Source organism: Lepus europaeus, chromosome 16, assembly GCF_033115175.1.
Source record: "Lepus europaeus isolate LE1 chromosome 16, mLepTim1.pri, whole genome shotgun sequence".
Taxonomy (NCBI): Eukaryota; Metazoa; Chordata; class Mammalia; order Lagomorpha; family Leporidae; genus Lepus; species Lepus europaeus.
In genome coordinates, this window is record NC_084842.1 from 7,836,781 (window position 1) to 7,858,394 (window position 21,614).

Here is a 21,614-nt window from a genome sequence, read left to right on the forward strand (position 1 = left end):
TTGCCTCCCCAAATGCCTGCTTGTCAGGGCTAGCCAAAGCCAGGAGCCAGGAATGCAACTCAGGTATCCCACCTGTGTAGCAGGACCCCAACTACTTGAGCCATCACTTCGGCCTTCCAGGGTCTGCACTGTCACAAAGCTGTAGCTGAGAACCAAACCCACACCAACACGGGACACGGTCTTCCTAACTAGTCAGCTACGTGCTGGCCCTGGGAGTGGGTTTTAAATGAAGATCTTCAAAAGCTAAGGAAGTAGGGCCAGCGCCGTGGCTCAACAGGCTAATCCTCTGCCTTGCGGCGCCAGCACCCCAGGTTCTAGTCCCGGTCGGGGTGCTGGATTCTATCCCGGTTGCCCCTCTTCCAGGCCAGCTCTCTGCTATGGCCCGGGAAGGCAGTGGAGGATGGCCCAAATCCTTGGGCCCTGCACCCGCATGGGAGACCAGGAGAAGCACCTGGCTCCTGGCTTCGGATCAGTGCGATGCGCTGGCCGCAGCGGCCATTGGAGGGTGAACCAACGGCAAAAAGGAAGACCTTTCTGTCTGTCTCTCTCTCACTATCCACTCTGCCTGCCAAAAACAAAACAAACAAAAAACAAAAGCTAAGGAAGTAGCTTTTAAACGATGTGTATACATCAAATGATTGCAAATGGGCCACTAATTTTTTTTTTTAGATAAAAGAGGAAAATGAGATGGAAGAGGGTAATTTCTGATAAATCCAGCATTATGATGCAAACTGCCCATAAAAAGCAAGCATTTGTTCATGTTGATGTGACTGCATTAAGATTTTGAGGGAGTCAGGTTTCTTAACACAGAACACTTGCATTCTCCTTACTGCACAGATTCAACCCCACTAGTTTTCCCAAAGCAGGTGGTAGCCCACAAAGTCCAGATGCTAATGCACTCAAGAATTAGAATAAAATGACTTTGGTGGGTTTAACCCAACTTCAGTTTCTGCTTATTGCACGGTATCTGAAAGCATTTGGCATGGGCACAGTGACGCTGGCAGGCCAAGGCTAAGATGTCTCAGAGATGCATGGCTACAACTACAGGAGGAGACGTGCAGAACATCTGTTTAGAACTCTGGCTGAGCTTAACAATATTTTCTTCCCTCTAAACCGCAGGAATGGAGATTATGCTTGGTAGCGAAATGAAACTACATTAAAAACAGGTGAGATATATAACTACTCCCCAGAAAAATAAATCTAATACAGCCAGGCTATGAACAAACATGGGGTTGTAGAGTTCTACCAGATAATGCTCTGAGGGAAGGAAGAGGCATGCGACTGAGAAGCCCTAGAGCTAAGGTAGCAAGACAGAGAAATCAGGCCATGGACAAGAGGGCAGACAGAAGTAGGGGAGTCTCCCTGTCAGCTAGCTCTTGTGCCATTGTTACGGGCAATGGGTGCCTGTGGAAACGAGTGCACGTTCTCACGGTGAGAAGGGAATTTCAATCTCCAGTTTCTGCATTTTGTCTGCGAGACCTCAATGTTCTCCACAGTAAAATGGGACTAAAAATGTCCCCGAAGGTTGGGACGGAGGATTAAGCTGGAGTATGGGGCTAGCAGGTGTCTGGCAGCGACAAATGCGATCAGTGGGAGTCAGGAATGATGACGACTATTATGATCCTCACTTTTTTTAGGGTGGGGAAAAAAGCTGTCAGTTTTCATTGCTGTAGGGAGCTAAATCACAACCCCAAGCCCAGAAACCCTAGTGAACCTTGGTGGTCCTGGGGTGGAAGTTGAACTTTATGTCACGTCCTGGCCTCTGCTGTTAGGAGATCAAGGCAACTCACAATTTTAGTTTCCCGATACAGGAAAATAAATGGCAGAGGCTGAAGGGCCCTTTGGGCTCCTTTGCTTTCATCCACTGTTTTTTTTTTAATTAATTAATTTATTTATTTATTTGACAGGCAGAGTGGACAGTGAGAGAGAGACAGAGAGAAAGGTCTTCCTTTTACCGCTGGTTCACCCCCCAATGGCCGCTGCGCCCAGCGCACCGCGCTGATCTGAAGCCAGGAGCCAGGTGCTTCTCCTGGTCTCCCATGGGGTGCATGGCCCAAGGACTTGGGCCATCCTCCACTGCACTCCCGGGCCATAGCAGAGAGCTGGCCTGGAAGAGGGGCAACCAGGACAGGATCGGTGCCCCGAAAGGGACTAGAACCCGGTGTGCCGGCACCACAGGCGGAGGATTAGCCTATTGAGCCGCGGCACCGGCCTCACCCACTGTTAAGTCTGCAAACCTGCAAAGTAGCAACCAAAGGCAGTTTACAGAAATCCACTCAAAAAACGATTTTCTGGAGGAAGAGGAGAAATTACACAAAGGCCCCAGCTCTCTCGGGGGATTTGTCCTGCGAAGGTCCAGCCCATCGCACGCATCCGTGTGCATCCTCTTGCAGAAAAGGCTGGAAGCCTCGGTGCTGCAGACAGCACTGGTCCCCGGGCATCAGCAATAAAGTTGGGTTCTGCTGCTTTTGTGATGCAACCGGACCTTGACGGCAAGCTGCTCCCATTTTCCCAACCGGAGAGGAATGATCTGAGGGCCACCCACTGACCTTACCAGCTTTGCAAGAACTGCTCACTCCACACTCCACTCTTCTTTTGTTCCATTTGCATAATCACTCAGGGCCATGCAACAACTTGGCCAGGGTCAACCCAATCCTCTCCACTTGAATTTTTACCTCTCTCCAGAGGCTGTGTGCAAAGGACCCCTCAGCCAAAGAATCCATTAGGGCCACGCTCTTAATGTTGGCTGCACATTAGGATCACCTAGGGAGCTTTGTAAACAAATACCCATGCCCGGGCCCCATGCCAAGAGATCCTGATTAATTGGGGTTTGTGTTTTTGCCATTACCACCACTTTCTGGCAACAAATGTGGCACTCCGTGTGGTCAACTTCAGTTCGTTTCTGCCTCCCCAAGGGGCCCGTGATAGCTGTGGGATACAGATGGGCCCAGAAGGGTCCCTCCTGTCTCCTGCAGGCAAATAACTGTTGCAATTTTGAATCAGTAGCAGCTGAGCTGTAGGTTGGGAAAATCACAGCAGCTTTTCAAAGTCTGACTTATACCTCTCAGAGAGAGGGACCTCCTAGGCACACGGAAAGTGATCATAATTATAACTCAGTTATACCATCTTCTGCTATATTTACAAGTTAAATATTCAAAAGTGGTTTTTCATGTTTTAAATTGTCATGCTGTTTTTGAAAATCACTTTTATTATTTACATTTTTACTAGGCATTATTTGCATCTCAAATAAAAAAATTAACTAATTTAATTAATTAATTAAATTAATTAATTAAAGATAACTATCATTAATGTTGTTACATATACAAGGGTCTAGGATTTTCCCTGTGCTTTTATATCATATGTAAGATTATATACATATGTGCTTAGATACACAGCTACGTGAAATTTCCAGTAATTTATCATTTTTTACCCACAGAAACACAGATTTGTCTTTTACATATTATTCTGCGATATGCTTTTGTCACTTTATCACTGTAATTCAAATACTGCTGAGTGTGTGTGTGTATGTATGTAGAAGAATGTAGGTATCTAGATAATAGAGTGAGAACAATCTACCTTTTATTTTTGGTGGTGATTCAGTCTTTAATTTTTTGGCTTGCATTTATGTATTCTAAGCTCCCTAAGCACTCCCGTGGCATCCATGGTTCTTAGGAGCTGTTTATAACTGCACCCCCACCCACCCATCCACCCACACCCAGCCTCGGCTGGGGAACACATATGGCCAGCTGCATGCAAGCCCACATGCTGGGGACCTGATGGGGAGACCTGAGGAGAGACACAGACATGGACAGATGGGGCCAATCTACCAGCCACAGGGTGGGAGGCCAGCAGGGGGCATGGGGAGCTGTAGGTTGTGTTGATTGGAAATCTGCTTCCATTGGTTTTGAATACATGTGGATATGTGTGGTACCGGATCCGTGTTGTTTTTAAGATCCAGGCATCAAACCACAAGACATAGCCTAAATTGTAACCAATCTCTTCAGTAGGGTTCTACCACATCATTCAAATATGTCATTAGAGTCCATGATTACCACTCTCCTATTTCACTAGACCAGTCATTTCCCATGTTTCTATCCCCAGAGACCATTTTTATTATTTCTTACATTGTGGTTTGTCTACTTTGGAACATTTTTCCCTACCCCAAGAAGATAGGTGTTAACTGTTTTAATTTACCTTCTGCGTTCTTTGTTCCCTTCAATTACCTAGAAGTCGACTCTGAGGTCTGTAGAACAGTCCATCTTTTCTGGCCGATCATCTGGCTATTCCCTTCTTTGTGGCACAATTCTCAGACAACAGCATGCACGAATCTACCATGATTCCACACGCCTCCAAGGCACGGTCAACTACTCTGCCTGCTTTTATATTCTTCCATTAGTTCATCCTGTCACATCCAACAGGATTTGGTTTTCGGAGCCCCTCAACGCAAATCTCTATAGTAGCCTCACAATCACATTAATTCCCAGTCTCATGTCAGAGCTTTGGCCCCTGCCACCGCCTCTTGCCAGGACCCTCTTCCTCCCAAGCCTGCTTTCTGAGTTTCCTGCGTCCAAGGCACAGACCAATTTCTGATTCCTCCATGAGATCTCTGGAGATGATTCCCACTTGTAGAGCTTATTTTCCTGTCTGCATAGTTTGTCTTATTTAAGGTCACTACAGCATAAGGTAGATGTTGTTGTGTTTTTGTATTCAAAAATCACATTAGAAATGTTCACTTGCTCTTTTTTACACTTTTATGGTCACTGTCAGTTATGGGTCCCTAACTTGTGAAATCATACCTGTGATGCTGCAGCCACAGTCGCAGCAAAAGAAAAATAAATATAGGGAGAAAAAATAAAATGAAGTGCTGTTGGCTTCATTGAGAACAGGTAGAAAAGAAAGGTTGGATTATTGATTATCAATGAGCTTCATTTATTTGTGTTTCTCCTTTCCCCCTATAGCTAGAAATAATTAAGAGGCAGTGTTATGCTCTCTGATCGCTGTCCAAGGCTGCCTGGCGGATCAGCCCTGGAGGACAGTTAGGCAAACATGAAGCCTGTTTTGCATTGGCAATAGCACTGCACCGAACTATGTCAGGCAGACACCGAAGATGACAGGAGGGGATTCTCTTCTCCTCTGGGTATGGGAAGTTCATTCAGGCAGTAGAACATGCAACAGTGCAACTACCAGCTCTTGTATATGCCCTGCAACTGTTCTGGTGATCAGAAACACAGAGAAATACAGAATACAACACAGCTCATCATTAAGGTCAAGCTCAGGGGTGAGTGTTTGCCCAGTGGTTAAGATGCCCAATTCCCACAGTGGACCCTGACTCCAGTGTCCTGCTGATGTAGACCCTGGGAGGCAGCAGAGATGGTTCAAGTGGTTGAGTCTCCACTATGCACACAGGAGTCCTGGACTGAGTTCCTAGCTTCCATTTTTGGCCCTGGCCATTGTAGGTACTTGGGGGAGTGAGTCAGCAAATGGGAGCTCTTTGTCTCTGTGTTTTCAACAAATAATTACATAAAATAGAAAAAAGAAAGATCATGCTCAAAAATGATTCTTTGGAGGCCTTATTTATCCCACCTATCACTGGATGAACTCAGTTCTCACTCGCTGACCCTTGCCACCCACCTACCCTGAGCACGAGCTTCCTAGGCTGTGCAGATATCACAAAATTAATTACCACCTTTAAAATGTAATGTGAGCGTGTCCATGGAGGACAAGAACAGAGAATATGAAGTTTCTAGAGATTCCTCCCAGGGTTTTCCAGATTACTTTGTCTGCTACAGGAATCTTAAAATAAGAAAGGAAGGGGGAGAGAAGATAGGATGGGGAGTGTTGTTATGCTCTTAAATCTGTATATATGAAATTTGTTCACCTTATATAAATAAAAAAAAATTTAAAAATTTTCCCTAGAGAAATCTGGGTAACTACTAGGATTCCAGGGTTCAAAGGCAAACACGCTCATCTGAACAGAAATTCATTCAGATGCACACTAGTCAATGAAAAACAGATCCCTTGACACCTTCTAGGGACTGCTCAAGAGGCCAGCATGGTAATTAGGTGAAATCAGGAGGGCACCACAGCAGAGAGCTCACACGTCACTTGTGATGACCAAGACCTTCCAGAGTTGCCCTTAGCCAAAGCACATGATTAGTCTGCATTTAGGAAACAGTCCTTTCCATTTTTCTTTCAAATGCAAAGTCTCAGACTAATAATTATCTCAACTGACTATACCCACAAGTGGTATTTGCATATTTTATTTCTGAGCAAAATCATTTAGACGTCTAGATTTCATACTATTTTGATTGTCACCTAACAATTGTACATATTTATAAAGGTATAATGTGATGTTTCAGTATATGGAAACATCATATAGTAATCACAACAGAATCACTGGCATTGTATATCACCTAAAACATTTATCCTTTGTCATGGGAAGATCCAAAATCCTCTCCTAAAGCTACTTTGAAATACATAATGCATTATTGTGAATTACAGTCACCCTACTGTGCAATGAAAAACTGGAACTTACTCCTCCTAACTGTAACACTGTACCTGAGGACCAATTTTTCCCCATCGCTCTCCTTCCCTACTCTCCTCCAATCCACTGGTAGCCACCATTCCATAAGATTATTAAGGGGTCTTCAAAAGGTTCATGGAAAAATGTGTATTACGAAAATTCTTTGCATGGACTTAAAACTTTTTCTTGCACGAAAATAAACTGATTTTTAAGTTCCATTTCCCATAAACGTTTTGGAGCCCCATTATATGTATGTAAGGGAATATTATCCAGCCACAAATAGGGAAGGAGTATTGTCATTTGCAACAACGTGGGTGCTCCTGGAAGACATGCATCCAAGAGAAATAAGCCAGGCACACACAGACAAGTACTGCACGATCTCCTGTGTGGAGTCTTGCCAGCTCTTCTCCAATGTTCTATCCTTTCCACCAACTATGTGTGTGCTAGCTTTTGGAGATAGCTCTATGACAAAGCATGTTTTTGGGGTTCTGTAAACACTCAAGCCCAGGTCTTCAAGACTCACCAGAAAATGGTCTCAAAATAATAATATCCAATCATTGCCAATTGTGTTCCAAGGAGAGATGTATACTAAAATGATTTTTCTAGCCTATGGATTCCTTTGCTGTGATTCCGTAGCTTCCATTCATACCTTAAAAACTGAGTAATAAACATGGTGCTGCACGTATCTCTTTGATACCTTGTGTTCAAGTCTTTTGGGTGTATACCTAGTAATGGGATTGCTGAATCATCTGCAAAGTCTATTTCTAGTTTTTGGTTTTTTTTTTAAAGAATTCTCCACACTTTTTCCGTGTCTGCACTAACTTACATTCCCACCAACGGTGCACACACAGTAGCCAAAATTTGGAACCAACCAAGGTGTCTATCATCAGATGAATGGGCAAAGAAAATGTGGCCTCCATACACAATGGAATATTATTCAATCATAAAAAAGAATGGAATTCTACCATTTGCCGAAAAACGGACACAACTGGAAGATGTCATGTTGAGTGAAATAAGCCAGACCTAGAAAGACAAATACCATGCATCATTCCTTATATGGGAGCTAAAATTTAAAAAACAAAAAAGAAAGAAGAAAGAAAGGTCTGTGTGTACCAGTATTGGTGCAAATAGACTTTGGTAAAACTTTGTTTTATAACCTTGCCATACCAATGGATAAAGAAGTTATACTACTAGAGTTTTAATGATCCGTGATGAAAGTTAACTGCATATTGATGAAATTGTCATTTTTCCATTCAATTATTATTTATAATAATTGTCTATATTACCACAAAAGTATAGTCTTTTTGTTTTTTACTTCTTATTTGGTGAAATATTAAGCCTTTCTTACTGTAATGTAATTTTAAAATGTTATTTCAAGAACAAAAAACAAACAAAAAAGAAACAAAGAAAGACATGGAAAGAGGGTGGGAGAGAGGGAAAGAAATGGAGTAATTATATTGAGTCCAGGAATCAAGGTTGAGGGAACCATTTATTGGCTGTTGTCCTGATGAGAAGCAGAAGTGATATTCAAAATATTTTTAAAACATTTAAATACATTCTATCAAATGAAATCCATTTATCAAAGAATTATCTGTACTCCCATGTTCACTGTAGCAGTATTCACAACAGCCAAGATATGGAACCAACCTAAATGTCCACTGTAAAATGAGTGGATAAAAAAATACCACACAAGAGAAAATTTCAAAAAGTTCATGGAAAATGGAATGGAAATTTATTTTGGTAATTTAAAAAAATCTGCATAAATTAACAAATTCATTTAAACTGCATTTATTCAATATAGGTATTCAATGCGTCAAATCAAGTTAGCACATAAAATGCAAATCAAGTAAGTAGTTTTTGCACAATAGATTTTCCATGAAGTTTTGAAAATCCTTCATGTATATATGTGTGTATAGAAATGTGTATGTATTATATACAATAATTATATATTATAATAATTATATATTATACAATACATATATTATATAATATATAACATATATAATTTACTATATATGTTATACATAACATATATAATGTTATATAATATTACATATATTATTATATATGTGTAATAGATTATGGTTTAGTCTTTAAAAATAAGCCAATCCTGCCATCTGTAACAACGTGTATGAACCCAAGGACATGATCCTAGGTTAAATAAGACATGCAGAAAGACAAATACTGCACAATCCCAGTTAAAGGGTACGTACGATGGAAAGAGTCACTCTTGAAACAGAGACTAGAATGGTGTTTGCCATAAGCAAAGGGAAGGAGATGTGAGGAGAAATTGGGCAAAGGGACAAACTTCCACTTCTGTAAAATAGCTTATAGAGATCTCATGTACAACAATGTGACTAAAGGTAATTGTTTATGCTGTATCATTGAAATTTATCAAGGCGGACAGATCATAAGTTCTCACCACACACACAGTCAACAAAAAAAAGCTATGTGAAGTGGCAGATATACCAATTAGCATGGTTGCGCTGAATATTTTACAGGAATGTATTATATATAGAGATACATTAAATCTCTTTTAACTCTAAGCTATTCTTCAGAAAAGTTAGATACAGAAATCCTATCCGTCAGTGCCAGCCTTGACCTAGTGTCATGATGGCTTCCTGTTCCCTTTGGTTTCTGTATCATAGGCAGGCTGGAGTTGGGAATGCATTGATGGTAGGGGTGAATTCTGGGAGCAGTTGTTAGACTGGCTATTGACCAACTGCTAAGGAAACACCTACTAACTGATAGATACAGGCTATCAGTTTTGTCATTAAAAAGCTTAAACAAGAGTTGTGAATTGAGGATCCTTGTCTTCCAAATTGTTTCTTCAGCTATGTCAGTCCTCACGCTGGCAACAAATTTACCTAAAGTACAGACCAAGCTATTTGTACATAGAAGCTATGCCTCTCTATTCACCTATCCTCAGTGCCTAGAACAGTAAACAGAATGTGGTAGGTACTCAATAAGCATTTTACATACTAAATCAGTGTTGCTATGCTCTGCATGCAATTTCAATTACAAGCCATTACAAAGTCAAGCTCCATAGATTTCCTACAATCTATGTGAATTCCTGGACATGGTGGCTTCTTCATGAGACTGTGGAATTGAATGCTAAACATGCTGGACTTGTTGAGTGAGTACCTAGGTGAGTTCTGAAACATGTTTTGTTGGGATATGGTGTTTTGTTTCATACCTAAAATTTGTCCCCACACTCTGTATAATCACTCAGTGGGCTAGTGCTGTGGCAAAGGTTAAGCCACCTGCAGTGCTGACATCCCATATGGGTGCCAGTTATGAGTCCTGGCTGCTCAACTTCTGATCCAGCTCCCTGCTAATGCTCCTGGGAAAACGATGGAAGACAGTCCAAGTCCTTGGGCCCCTCCCACCCATGTGGGAGACCCAGAAGAAGCTCCTATCTCTGGGCTTCAGTCTGTCTCAGCTCTGGCCACTGAAGACATTTAGGGAGTGAATCAGCAGATGGAAGATTGATCGATCTCCCCCTCTTCTCTCTGTATCTCTGCCTTTCAAATAAGTTTGTAAAAAGATTTATTTATTTATTTATTTGAAAGGAAGAGGCAGAGAGAGAGAGAGAGAGAGAGAGAGAGAGAGAGAAAGATCTTACATCTGCTGATTCACTCCCTAAATGGACACAACAGCCAGAGTTGAGCCTATCCAAAGCCAGAAGCCTGGAGCTTCTTCTGGGTCAATTACATGGGTGCAGGGGCCCAAGGAATTGGACCATCTTCCACTGCTTTCCCAGGCACATTAGCAAGGAGCTGGATCGGAAGTAGAGCAGCTGGGACTTGAACCTGAAGCCATATAGGATGCTGGCACTGCAGACTACGTGCTATGCCACAGTGCAGCCCCTCAAAATATTTTTAAAAATCACTCAAATGATTAACTTTAGGTGTGACTGAATTAGAATAAAATTTTCAAAAGTAATTTAAAAACATGATCTTAAAGTACTTGACAGTGGTACACTGTCACATATCATATATATATATATATCCCACTACATATATGTATATATTCCACTACATATATCATATATAATAATTATAATAGATAATTTATATATATATATAGAATTTGTATTGTATATATGTAAAAGCTATATTGAAGATATAAAATTATAATAATTTCAAGTTTTAAGCAAGGATGAAATGTGGAGGTCATCTTGGTCAACCTCCTCACTTGACAGGTATGGACATAAAACCAAAGGTCCTAATCTCTGCCCAAGGTCACATACTCATTAACAAAACACCTCAGCTGGGACCTAGGACTTCTGGCTCCTGATCCAGAGCTCTTTTTACTACCCCATTACATCTTTCTGAACTTTCATGGCAATTTTCCATTCTACTGAACACTTAACATTGTCCTGAACCAAGCACAAGTAAGCAAGGCCAGGTCTTTTCTCATAATATGAACACTGTGGAGAAAGAGGGAGGTCAGGGTTCCTGGAACTAAAGATAATGGCTACAGGGGATGTTAATAGCTCTTTGCTTCATGAATCACCTTTCTCAATGATCTTACAGACATGCATTTAATTTTTAAGGAAAAAAGGTGGGATTAAAACAGTAGTCTCCTCTCTTCTCTCTCTAATTTGCTTTGTTCAGCTCACTCCAGAGACCACTTTTTTTTTTTTTTTTTTTTTTTTTTTTTTTTTTTTTTACTAGATTACTCAGTTTTAAATCACCTCCTTGATTGGGTTCTTGCCATATCTTTTATAGCCCAACCACTCTATGATCTCAGACTTTAAATCTTTCTCTAGTTCAGACCCATATTTCTCACCTGGAGTTTTGTACTGTGGAATCCTGATTAATTGCACTGCAAATGTAGAAAGTATAATTCACAGAACTAATGAAACAGAGTTTGCTTTATATGACAGAAAACCTAAACTGTGGAAACTTCCTGACTTAGAAGGGAGCCTGGGTATTAGTACTGATCCTCAAACCCATCAGTCATTAAAAAATAGGTATTGAAACAGAACAGCAAGATTGTTAATTCTGGGATCTGAGAATGGGAATATGTTGCAAATTGGCAACAAATAATTATTGCAGAATGGTTAGGGCAACCATGGGCTCTGTAAATTGGTACAAAGTCTAGTCATTTCTAGGCTGTTCAGTTCTGTTTCCCCCACCCACCCTTGCCTTGAATTTGTGCTGACAAATGCTGTGCAGAAGTTATTTTCTGTCAAGGTTGTTAGAACACATATATTTCTCATGCATGATGGAAACCCATATATCCCACCCTCTGTGTAATTACAGACCCAGCTCAGACTGGCCCTGTCAGTAATGGGTGGAGTGGACTCTCCCTCCCAGTGAAGACCAGCATAGGCTGAGCAGGCAGGTGAGTGTGCATGGGAGGAGGAGGCACCCAGGTCCTGGGATGGATCTGACTCCAGGCAGGCGGAGGATTCCCAGGCTGAGATGTGCAAGATCCTGCAAGCTGCACATTTCAGGGTCAACTATCTCTGCCTGGTTCTCACTGCCTCCGCAGAGGCCCGAATCACCAAGGACAAGAAACACTGGGGCGGAGGCGCCACTACCTAGTGCACACTTCATTGTTGGCCGAGATCTAACACAGGTGGGCTGCCTCTTGTCAACAGATACAGCAGAGCCCAAACAGCAAGTCACGTCACCTGGGCAGGAGCAGAGGCGGAAGCGTTCAGCCATAAATAACTCCTAGAACCAAGGAGACCAGAACCTGACTGTCACGACTCCTGGAGAAGCGAGGGGTCCACTGAGCAGAAAGAGCTGGTGGTACAGCCTCCCCGGTGAGAAGGTACCTCTCCATGGCTTTCATGTTTTGGCCGGTCCTCTCCTCTCCTCCGCAGACCTCAGATCGGGGAGAGAGTGAAGCCTTGCCTCATGTCTCCTTGCAGGACAGCTTTCTTTTCTCAAAATCTGGTGATATGGTATTGATGGCCATGTGCGCTGGGAAGCAGCTGGCACTTGCTAAATAAAACCAGTATCCTGAGGATGGGTTTCTCACCTGTGGCTCATGCAGGTCCCTGTGGTATTCTCGCTTTTCTCTCTCGAGCCACTGCCTTATTATTTTTTGAACTATTGGTTTGGGATGGACTTACAGTATTTTAGAACTGGTAGGGACCTTACAGGTCACCTAGTCTGTCTCCTTCTCAGGACCAAATCTCAGCTGTTGAGCAGAGAAAGCTGGACAATTGAAAGCTGTTCATTCAGCTACGTAGCAAAGGTTTTAGGGAAGGATGTTGAAATCTGTGTGACGGGAAGCTTAGGAAGCCTAGTAAACTGTAAGCGTTCTCTAAACTCTGTGTTTCTACAACTGACGTTGTTTTCCAAATGACTGCTTAGAATTGGTTTGTATGAAGAACATAATTTGTGGCTCTTACGGATTTTAATGGCAAGTACTTTTTATTTGATTAGAAACACTCTATTAACCAGATACATTAGGAAATGTTGAACAAAACATCCAAAGTGTCACAATGTTGTTACTTTTGCAGAACATGGGAAACATTTTCGTGTGTCATAGAAATCTCTTCATTAGGAGGCGATTTTGCCTGCACACGAGCTTACACACAGTTATTAACAATTTATGTAGATAGCTTACTACCAGTCTTAAGTACTCTGGATTAGTACATCATCGTGTCTCTGAAACAACCCTTTATCATAGATACTATTAGCATGCTTCTTTTATAGATAACCACATTTAGGTTTAAGAAATTGTTGCCCTTGTGGTACAACCAGAAAGTGAACGCAAGCAATCTGACCACAGAGCCCTGATTCTCAAACCCCTTGTTTGGCAGGGGTGGGGGAACGTTTTCTCCACCAAGGGCCATCTGCGTATTTATAACATCATTCACGGGCCATATAAAACGATCAACTTAAAAACTAGCCTGCTATAACTGTGGATGTACTGAACTTTGAGGCCCACCTTGGCAGGGCCGGACGAGGTGATCTCATGGCCCTTACACAGCCCGTGGGTTGGACGTCCCCCACCCCTGCAGGGGGTGAATGTTCAAGTTCAGTAGACTTCATTCATTCATTTCTTCCAGTTCTGGGTTCATGTCCATTTCTAATCTTTTGAAAAGAGAAACCTTGCCTTTCACCTGAGAATCACAGAGAGCCTTGGGAAGCTGTCAGGCCTCTGCTGTGTCTGCCAAACACATCCCAGGCCCACCTGGGCCAACCTCCTGAAGCCTCAACCTCTGTACCTTTCCCCAGCCCTCAGCCCAGGGCCACTACCCTGCCTGTGCTCCGTGAGGCGGCACCTGCAGCATGGTCTTTGCTTTGAAGTGGGTTTGCACTCTCATCAGCCATCTGGCTCAAGGACTGAATTTTCACATCTGTAAGCGATGTCCTTAAGCTTTTTAATGGCATCCTGTCTTCAGCTTGCGTTGTCACAGGGCCCCGTTCTCATGTGTTTGCTCAGTTTTCTTGAGTTTTCATAATGTTTCACTTTGGGTTTTGCCCTTTTGCTCTCTCTCTAACTATAATGTGATCTGGAGGCTCCTGAAGCCTGTTTCCCAGCTGCTCAGATGTAGTTTGAGAGCCCTTCCTGTTACAGTGGAGATGTTTTATTTCGATGCCTCTCATAAAATGAACAAAGCTAACAAGATGTGCCTTCCATAAACAACCTTCCAGAGAGGATGTTTTTCAGCAACAGCCTGCACTTCCCTCTAATTCTACCAGAAGGGGAAAGCACATAGTTAAATGTGCTGCAGGGAGATGGATGGGAACAGGAAACAGGGGAAGAAGGCATGGAGGAACGTGATGGGCAGAATAATTCCCTCGGCTTCTATTAGCTGAGAGAGCTGTGATTACCTCGGGTACTCTGTCATGACCTCACACATGGAGCACAGATCCACAGTGACACGGAGATGGTGGCAAAAGGCAGCTGGAGTGCTTCAGAGCTGGTTGATAAGAAAGGCCACAGATCTTAGCAGCATATGAAATCCACATCAATCACGCATCTGGATGCAGCCAATCCTCATCTGGACAAGGGATTATGCTCGGAAACAATCGGTTGTCTTTGTCTTTTTATTAGCAAGGCATAAGAACAGAAAAGTCTATAGTGGGTGGCAACTTGTTGTACATGAGGGTTATTCTTTACATGTGACTCCGCTCAGGATATTGAACTTGACTGCAATAATTCTTATCATAAGGCACAAACGTGACAGCTTCAAGCTTTGCAGAAGTTTTTAAAAAGCCTTTATTAAGACACAGGAGAAAAAAAGAGAAATCTCTGCTGCATTTTCTTACCAAGCACTAGGGAAACTTTAGTCCTGAGCCAGTCCAATCTGTCTCACCAAGCTTTGTGGCACACTGGTCTTCTTATGGGCTCCTATGATGGGGGAGTGTTTATGGGGGCACGATGGAGAGATGGCTGCTAAGTTGCTTATGACTCCATGTGTGTCCAAATCTACATTCTTACAACTCCTGTGGATCTGTAATATTAGATCCACATTTGCTGTGCCGCACACAATATGGCAACTCTAAATTTAACTATTGCTTGCTATTCACAAAGGCAGTTATGGTGTATTTCCAGGAAAATATGTTATGTAACACAAAGCACCTACTATGTCCTATAAACAGAACAGAGATTCAAACCATGGGGAGAATCAGCAAGTCCCAGGAACCTACACAGCAACCCAAGAATGCATTGTGCAGTCTGTTACCTTGCTGAGGTCATTGGCATTTTCTTGCTATGCAGAGTTTCACTTTGCTACCATTAAGCAATTGTGTGGTGCAGCTGGTTCTGAAATAAGATTTTATCTGACAAAAAGTTTAAGAAGGAGTCAAGTTAATTCCTGACTCTGCTCAGAGAAAGGAATACACGAGTTTTGTTTTGGTAAAGGGATATCCATCTGTTCTAATCCTATATGCAAAGTAGGTATTCCATAACAGTACTAACAAAGGGAAAAAATAAAAGAGCATTTTGCATGCACATAACTATCTGCAGGGTAAAATTTCTCTTATTGAGTGCCCTAGGAAATACAGCAAAGGGACGCGGGTAATTACTGTAATGGATAACAATGAGGTTCCAATAGGTCCAGGCGAAAATGCTTAACAAAGCAACTATTATTTTCATCTGATTGCAGCTTTCTCTTATCAGGTGCTTCCTGTAGGTCATTTAAGGGGATCATTCAACCGTCTATGTGTTTAGATTGTTAGGTGTAGCTTGGGGGTATTTATTTCAGTCGGCTATACCACAGAGATGTCTATCCTGGATGAGGCTTCCACACTGCCAATTCAAGATTTTCTTATCAAGCAGCCCATCAGAAATGAAAACAAACCACCATGGAACTGATATTTCCGGTTCTGAACCGTCAGTGTTGAGCTGACCCGTGTTACATCTCGACAAGAAGGACAGATTAGCTCTCAGGTAGCTCAGCTCTGAAGATTTCCTCTCTGGTTCAGGCCCCTGTGGCATTTCTCTGGCTTGAGTCACTTTGCACATCGAGGCACTAATCCCTTCTAAGGCAGATCCATTTAATCTTCTCAAGCCAGAGTCCTTAGTTTTTTATCTTCTGGAAGACAGACAGAGGGGGCAGGCTCCTCGTATTCCTTGCGATCAAACTAAACACCCTGCCACTTCCACCCTTCTGTTCCTGTCAACCAGGCACGTGCAGGTTATTTGCCTTGGGCTAAGATTCTCAGAGCATGGCAGCAGTCATGCTCAGGGAGTCGAAAAGGCAATGGTCAGAAAACCACAGGTTTCCGCTGCTCAAGCTCAGAAAACACGCATCTTCAAATTCTTCCTGAAAGTCACGTCTCATAATTATCTCTCTGCACAAACAACTCTCTGGCATAAAGGCACTGGCTCTTTGGCTTATACTTGCAATTTGAATCTGTAGACTCACTGCTATTGGCAAAAAAAGCATCCATTCTCGCTCTCACCAGTCTTAGGGCATTTATTTTCTGTTGGGAGCATTTAGGTGTGGCCATCTGTGATCGCACAATGCCAAGGTGCTGTGGTCCAGTCACAACTGACCAAGCAACAATCACACCCAAATATTAAAGTGATCATTCAGAGATGGCAGCTCCATCTCTAGGAGAAACGCAACCCGCAGGGGTAACAAAGGAAATCCAGACGCTTTGCTAAAGGTTAAATAAAATCAAAAACTTGTAGGTCATCCAAAAGCCAACCAATGTCACTGTAAAACCTGCAAGGGAAGGTGCAAAATGAGGAACTGCTTTAGGGTCATGTGTGGCATAAAGGGAAATAAATAGGATGAAGGACATTCCCAAATTGTAACATGACCCAGATCCTTCAACAAAGCTACTGCTCCATAAAGCCATTGCCAAATGCTATTTTAATCCAAGCCAGCCTTCATTGGAGTTCTATCCTTAGAGCATAGTTTTTTTTTTTTTTTTTTTTTTTTTTTTTTTTTTTTAAACCAATAGCATTGCAAAAGCAAGAAGCACAGAGTAACTCCTAGAGGGAGGTTATGGGGGGAAAAGCCGCTATAATCCAAAAGTTGTACTTTTGAAATTTATATTGATTAAATAAAAGTTAAAAAAAAAAAAGAAGCACACAGTAATGTTGGCATCATTTAACAGGATTGCTTACTGCATAAACAGTAAATTGTTATTCGATTCTGTTGATACTGGTAGCCACTTTGTCTAAAAAGACAGCATACATCCTTTTGCCACTGAAAAGGGGAAAATACATTTCATTTACCTCTGTGATTTTATGGACTACATCTTTCCCCTCAAAAAGTGTACTCAACGTAGCACTCTAAGGTCTCTGATCATATTTGAAAGATATCTTAATATGCATGCTATGAGAGCAAGGGATGTAGAGAACCACGCTGATGTGGAAAAAGGAATGGATAGATGGAAAAGAATGAACAGGCTCACATGGCATGTTCAACTCATTGGAGAACTAACAGACATTTCATCTTGAACACTGAACATATACCAAGAGCTTCCTAGCTCTTCCCACTACAGGAAAATATAAACAGAATACTTATCACACTACTCACGGGCACCTAAAGCCACACATGGCTAATGCCATAGGAAGAGTTTATTCAGTAAATCAAAGCCAAAGCCACTGCTTGAACCATGGCCTTGAGTAACTCTGAGGAAGAAGTAAGCTAACTCAACTTCACAAGCACATGAGCATCTGTAAGGCTTCAACTCCACTGGGCCACGGAGTGCCCAGATCTTCGGTTAGACAGTATTTCAGGTGTGTCTGTGGGGATGTTTTTGGATGAGCTTAAAATTTAAGTAGAATGTTTATGGGGCTTTTTTAACCAGTTGAAGACCCAAATAGAACAAAAGGCTTAGGCAGACTAAGAAAAAATTCTCTGCTCAAACAGCCTTATCCTAAGGTATCAGATAAACCTGGTTCCATGGCGGTCCATCACCACGTGGATATGAAATGGGACACTGGCTGTGTAGACTGCACACTTGCCAGGTTTCATAATTGCATCAATTTCATATAATAAATATCTCCAAACATCTCTCCAGCATCTCTTTCTCTCTCTTTGTTCCTCCTTCTCCCACACCCTCTCTCTCTGTGTCCTACTGGTTCTGCTTCTTGGGAGAATCCCAGATGTTACTGTTGGAAACTTGTAAAGACACTGCACTCTCAGGGCTGATAACTCCTTTAACCCCACACACTATTCTTACTCAACTGATAAATGCCTATACGGCGATATAAATGCAAATGATGCCCACATATCTGATAACTTATTTTACATTAAGAGCTAGCCACTGTCTTCATTCAGTAGTTCTTTAAGTTCAACGGATGTGGAACCCTGTTAGCAACAATCACACTCCAGTGGAAACTCACAGTCCCGACTATGAATGTTAAAACATGACCACAATAATATAGAATAGTCACATCTCAAAGGTATGCTTCAGAAAAATCTAGTGGTATAGAAGGGTGTTCGTAAACCCGTTCCCTTAAAGATCTTGCTCCTGAATTTGTTATTCAGTTTCCTCCCACTTAGGAAGAGATAAGGCATTGTGAAGACAAATGGTTGGTAGATATTTATTGAGGAGCATAGCTTTTGCATCACTGAAACTGGCGCTAGGTTGTCTTGTATGATAGGACCTCAAAAAGTTCATGGTACATGCGTAAGCCTAAATGGATTTTCAAACATGCTGTTGCATTAAAATAAACATTGTTTAAACATTTTCCCCTGCAAACTTTTTGGTACAGTCCCTGCATTGCATCTATCACGTACAGGCTACTCAGTACCCATACTAGAAAATTCACGCATATGTCTGTGGCCTGTTCGTGTAACCAGGTATAAAGCAATGTACATAAACAAGTCTAACTACTTATATTAAATGTAAACCTGGGAAACTGATGCTTCAGGGTCCTGCAAGCTCATGTCTAAAGGTGCACATGGCCTTGTTCCTTATCTCAATTTCTGTGGCAGAGCAGGAGGACCCAGTCAGGCTAGATGCCATCTCACCAGCTGTGGCCTCAAGGACCGCCATGATAAAACAGAAACAATGATTGCCAAGGCTCTCCTGACAAGCCTTGGTGCCTTACACTGGAGACCTGCGACCCCTCTGTGGTTCTGCCACACCAGCAGCCTTTCCACAGAGCCTCCTTAGAAACCCCAAGATGCTCTTACTCAGAAAGTGGTCATTCTTGAGTCTACTACCCTCTCATCTATTGACAGATTAATATTCTCTTCTCTTCACTCAAAACCCTTATCCTTGTCATTTTGACTTGGCATTAGGGACAGAAACAAAGCTTTTGGTAACAGTAATAATGGTCATTTTAATATACTTGTCATTTGAACCTGTATTAACCACATAGATTTATTTGAAAATATAATATTTAGCATGTGCTTGCTTTCAAGGGTATCCAAACACATGACTGCAGAAAAGTAAGTCCAGCCTAGGTGTTTCCTCCACCCTGCCATCTACTAGATAAAAAGCAACAAACACCCTTGAAATTATTAAAAACAAAACAAAACAAAACAAAAACTTGAGACATAGTGCTTTTTTCAGGGTATTTCACATGGAATTTTCCAAGAAAGACACCTACCTCAAGAACATACCTATGAGGGTACTTCCCAACAGTTCATGAAGAAATGAAATTGAAAAAGGTTTATTTTGATGTAAAAAACTTTTGAAGTCCATGCAGTTTTTTTTTTCATGAACTTTTTGAAGAACCCTTGTAATCATGGATTTCAATTTTCCTTTGCACCAAAACAACCTTATCTTGTAACTCCATTTTCCACTGACTTCTTCATGTCCCCTCATTTAGCCTCCGTCTCCTGTTTTTCAGGACCCAAGCAAAATCAATACACTTAGCTCAACCAAGTAGGGGAACAGAGAAGGGATTAATATTTACTGAGCACCTACAGTATGCTAGGAAAGATTCCAATATGTTGCGTTTTCATCTAGCCCTCACAGAAATCCAGAGTGGGAATCATTTTTGGTATCTACAGTCAGAGGAACGAGGCAGTGAAGTGGCTGCCCCAGGGTTTCAAGGCTAATAAAGAATAGCACCAAGAGCTGGCACTGTGGTATAGTGGGCTAAGCCTCTGCCTGCGGTGCCAGCACCCCATATGGGCACCAGCTCTAGTCCAGGCTGCTCCTCTTCTGATCCAGCTCTCTGCCTTTGGCCTGGGAAAGCAGTCAAAGACATCCTAAGTGCTTGGACCACCAGAAGAAGCTCATGGCTCAGCTCCAGCCATTGTGGTTATTTGGGCAGTGAACTACAGGATAAAAGACCTTTCTCTTTATCTTTCCCTCTCAGACACTCTGCCTCTCAAATAAATAAATAAAATATTTTAAAAAATCAAAACCTGCCCTTCTTCCACCCTATTTCACCCTTCTGAACCTTGCAGCTAAGGCAGCCACTTGGAAATGGTAACAGCAGCATCTCAGGAACACAGCAAAGGCTGGGGAGATTTGAAATGACTCTTGTTTGATCCCAGCCCCCAGCTCCTCAGGAGTCTACCTGCCTGCCTTCTCCACGTGGAAGACACAGCTCTAACACATGTTCCTTGCCACATCACCATGGCCTCTGAAGGGTTTATTCAATGCTTTTCAGGGCTGCAAAATTCTGCAAGAACTTCAAGGATTCTGAAACTTTCAGTTTCAGAATTTCATCCAAGTGAAAAATAATCTTAAGTCCTAAAAGGATACTCTAAACTACTTCTTAAGTAATTTCTCTTAAGAAAACAGGCCTGATGCTATGGCGTAGCAGGTAAAGCTGCCGCCTGCAGTGCCGGCAACCCACATGGACACCTATTCGAGTCTCAGCTGCTCCACTTCTGATCCAGCTCTCTGCTATGGCCTGGGAAAGCAGAAGAAGGCCCAAGTACTTGGGGTCCCTGCACCCACGTGGGAGACCTGGAAGAAGCTCCTGGCTCCTGGCTTCGGATCGGCACAGCTCTGACCATTGCAGTCATCTGGGGAGTGAACCAGTGGATGGAAGACCTCTCACTTTGTCTCTCCCTCTGCCTGCCTCTCCTTCTCTTTCTGTGTAACTCTGACTTTCAAATAAACAAATACATCTTTAAAACAACAAGAAAACATTCTATATCATTAAGTGTACACATTTATAGAACTCACAGTGATACAGTATTTAAAATTACTCCCTTCAAAACATGCTTGTCTACTTTCTACACTTTCCACCCATTTCCTTTTATTCTTGAGGATCCCACCTTCTGGTAGCTACTGCGACTGAATGAATGGTTGTAGCATTCTTTCTTGGAACCTGTGAGTGTGTGGCTATCATGATCGGCACTGAGGATGTTACAGAGAAGTTACCTAGAACGCAGAGTCCGTCTGTGCAGTTCTCCGACTCCTGGCTCAGACCTTCGCAGAATTTGCCCCCATTCCTCGGGGGTGGTGCTGTGCACTCCCGGATGCGCAAGTGCTCACACTCTGGGCTGCAGACTGACCATTCGCTCCACAGTTCCCAGCTCCCATCCACTTCAAAGGGAAACAAAAAACCATCATTAGAATGGATGTGGCAGCAGCCGAGAGACTTACCCCTGGACTGCTGTTTTTCTTAGAGCTGATTTTAAAGAAATCACCCCCAAATCAAAAACAAAATAATAAATGCATTTATTTTCTCTCTATGGTTTCTTTTCTAAAGAGATAGGCTAACAGCAATGGTGGTGTAA

The 21,614-nt window shown here is 42.3% G+C and overlaps 1 protein-coding gene across 2 annotated transcripts in view; it reads right to left on the bottom strand.

Annotated features, from left to right (window-relative positions):
- UNC5D (unc-5 netrin receptor D) overlaps positions 1-21,614 on the bottom strand; it is a 564,017-nt gene that overhangs the window by 90,816 nt on the left and 451,587 nt on the right. For both annotated transcript variants that reach the window (XM_062213086.1, XM_062213085.1), the window contains one exon: positions 21,256-21,420. In XM_062213086.1, the coding sequence (XP_062069070.1) occupies positions 21,256-21,420 (165 nt within the window). The remainder of the gene's footprint in view (positions 1-21,255; positions 21,421-21,614) is intronic.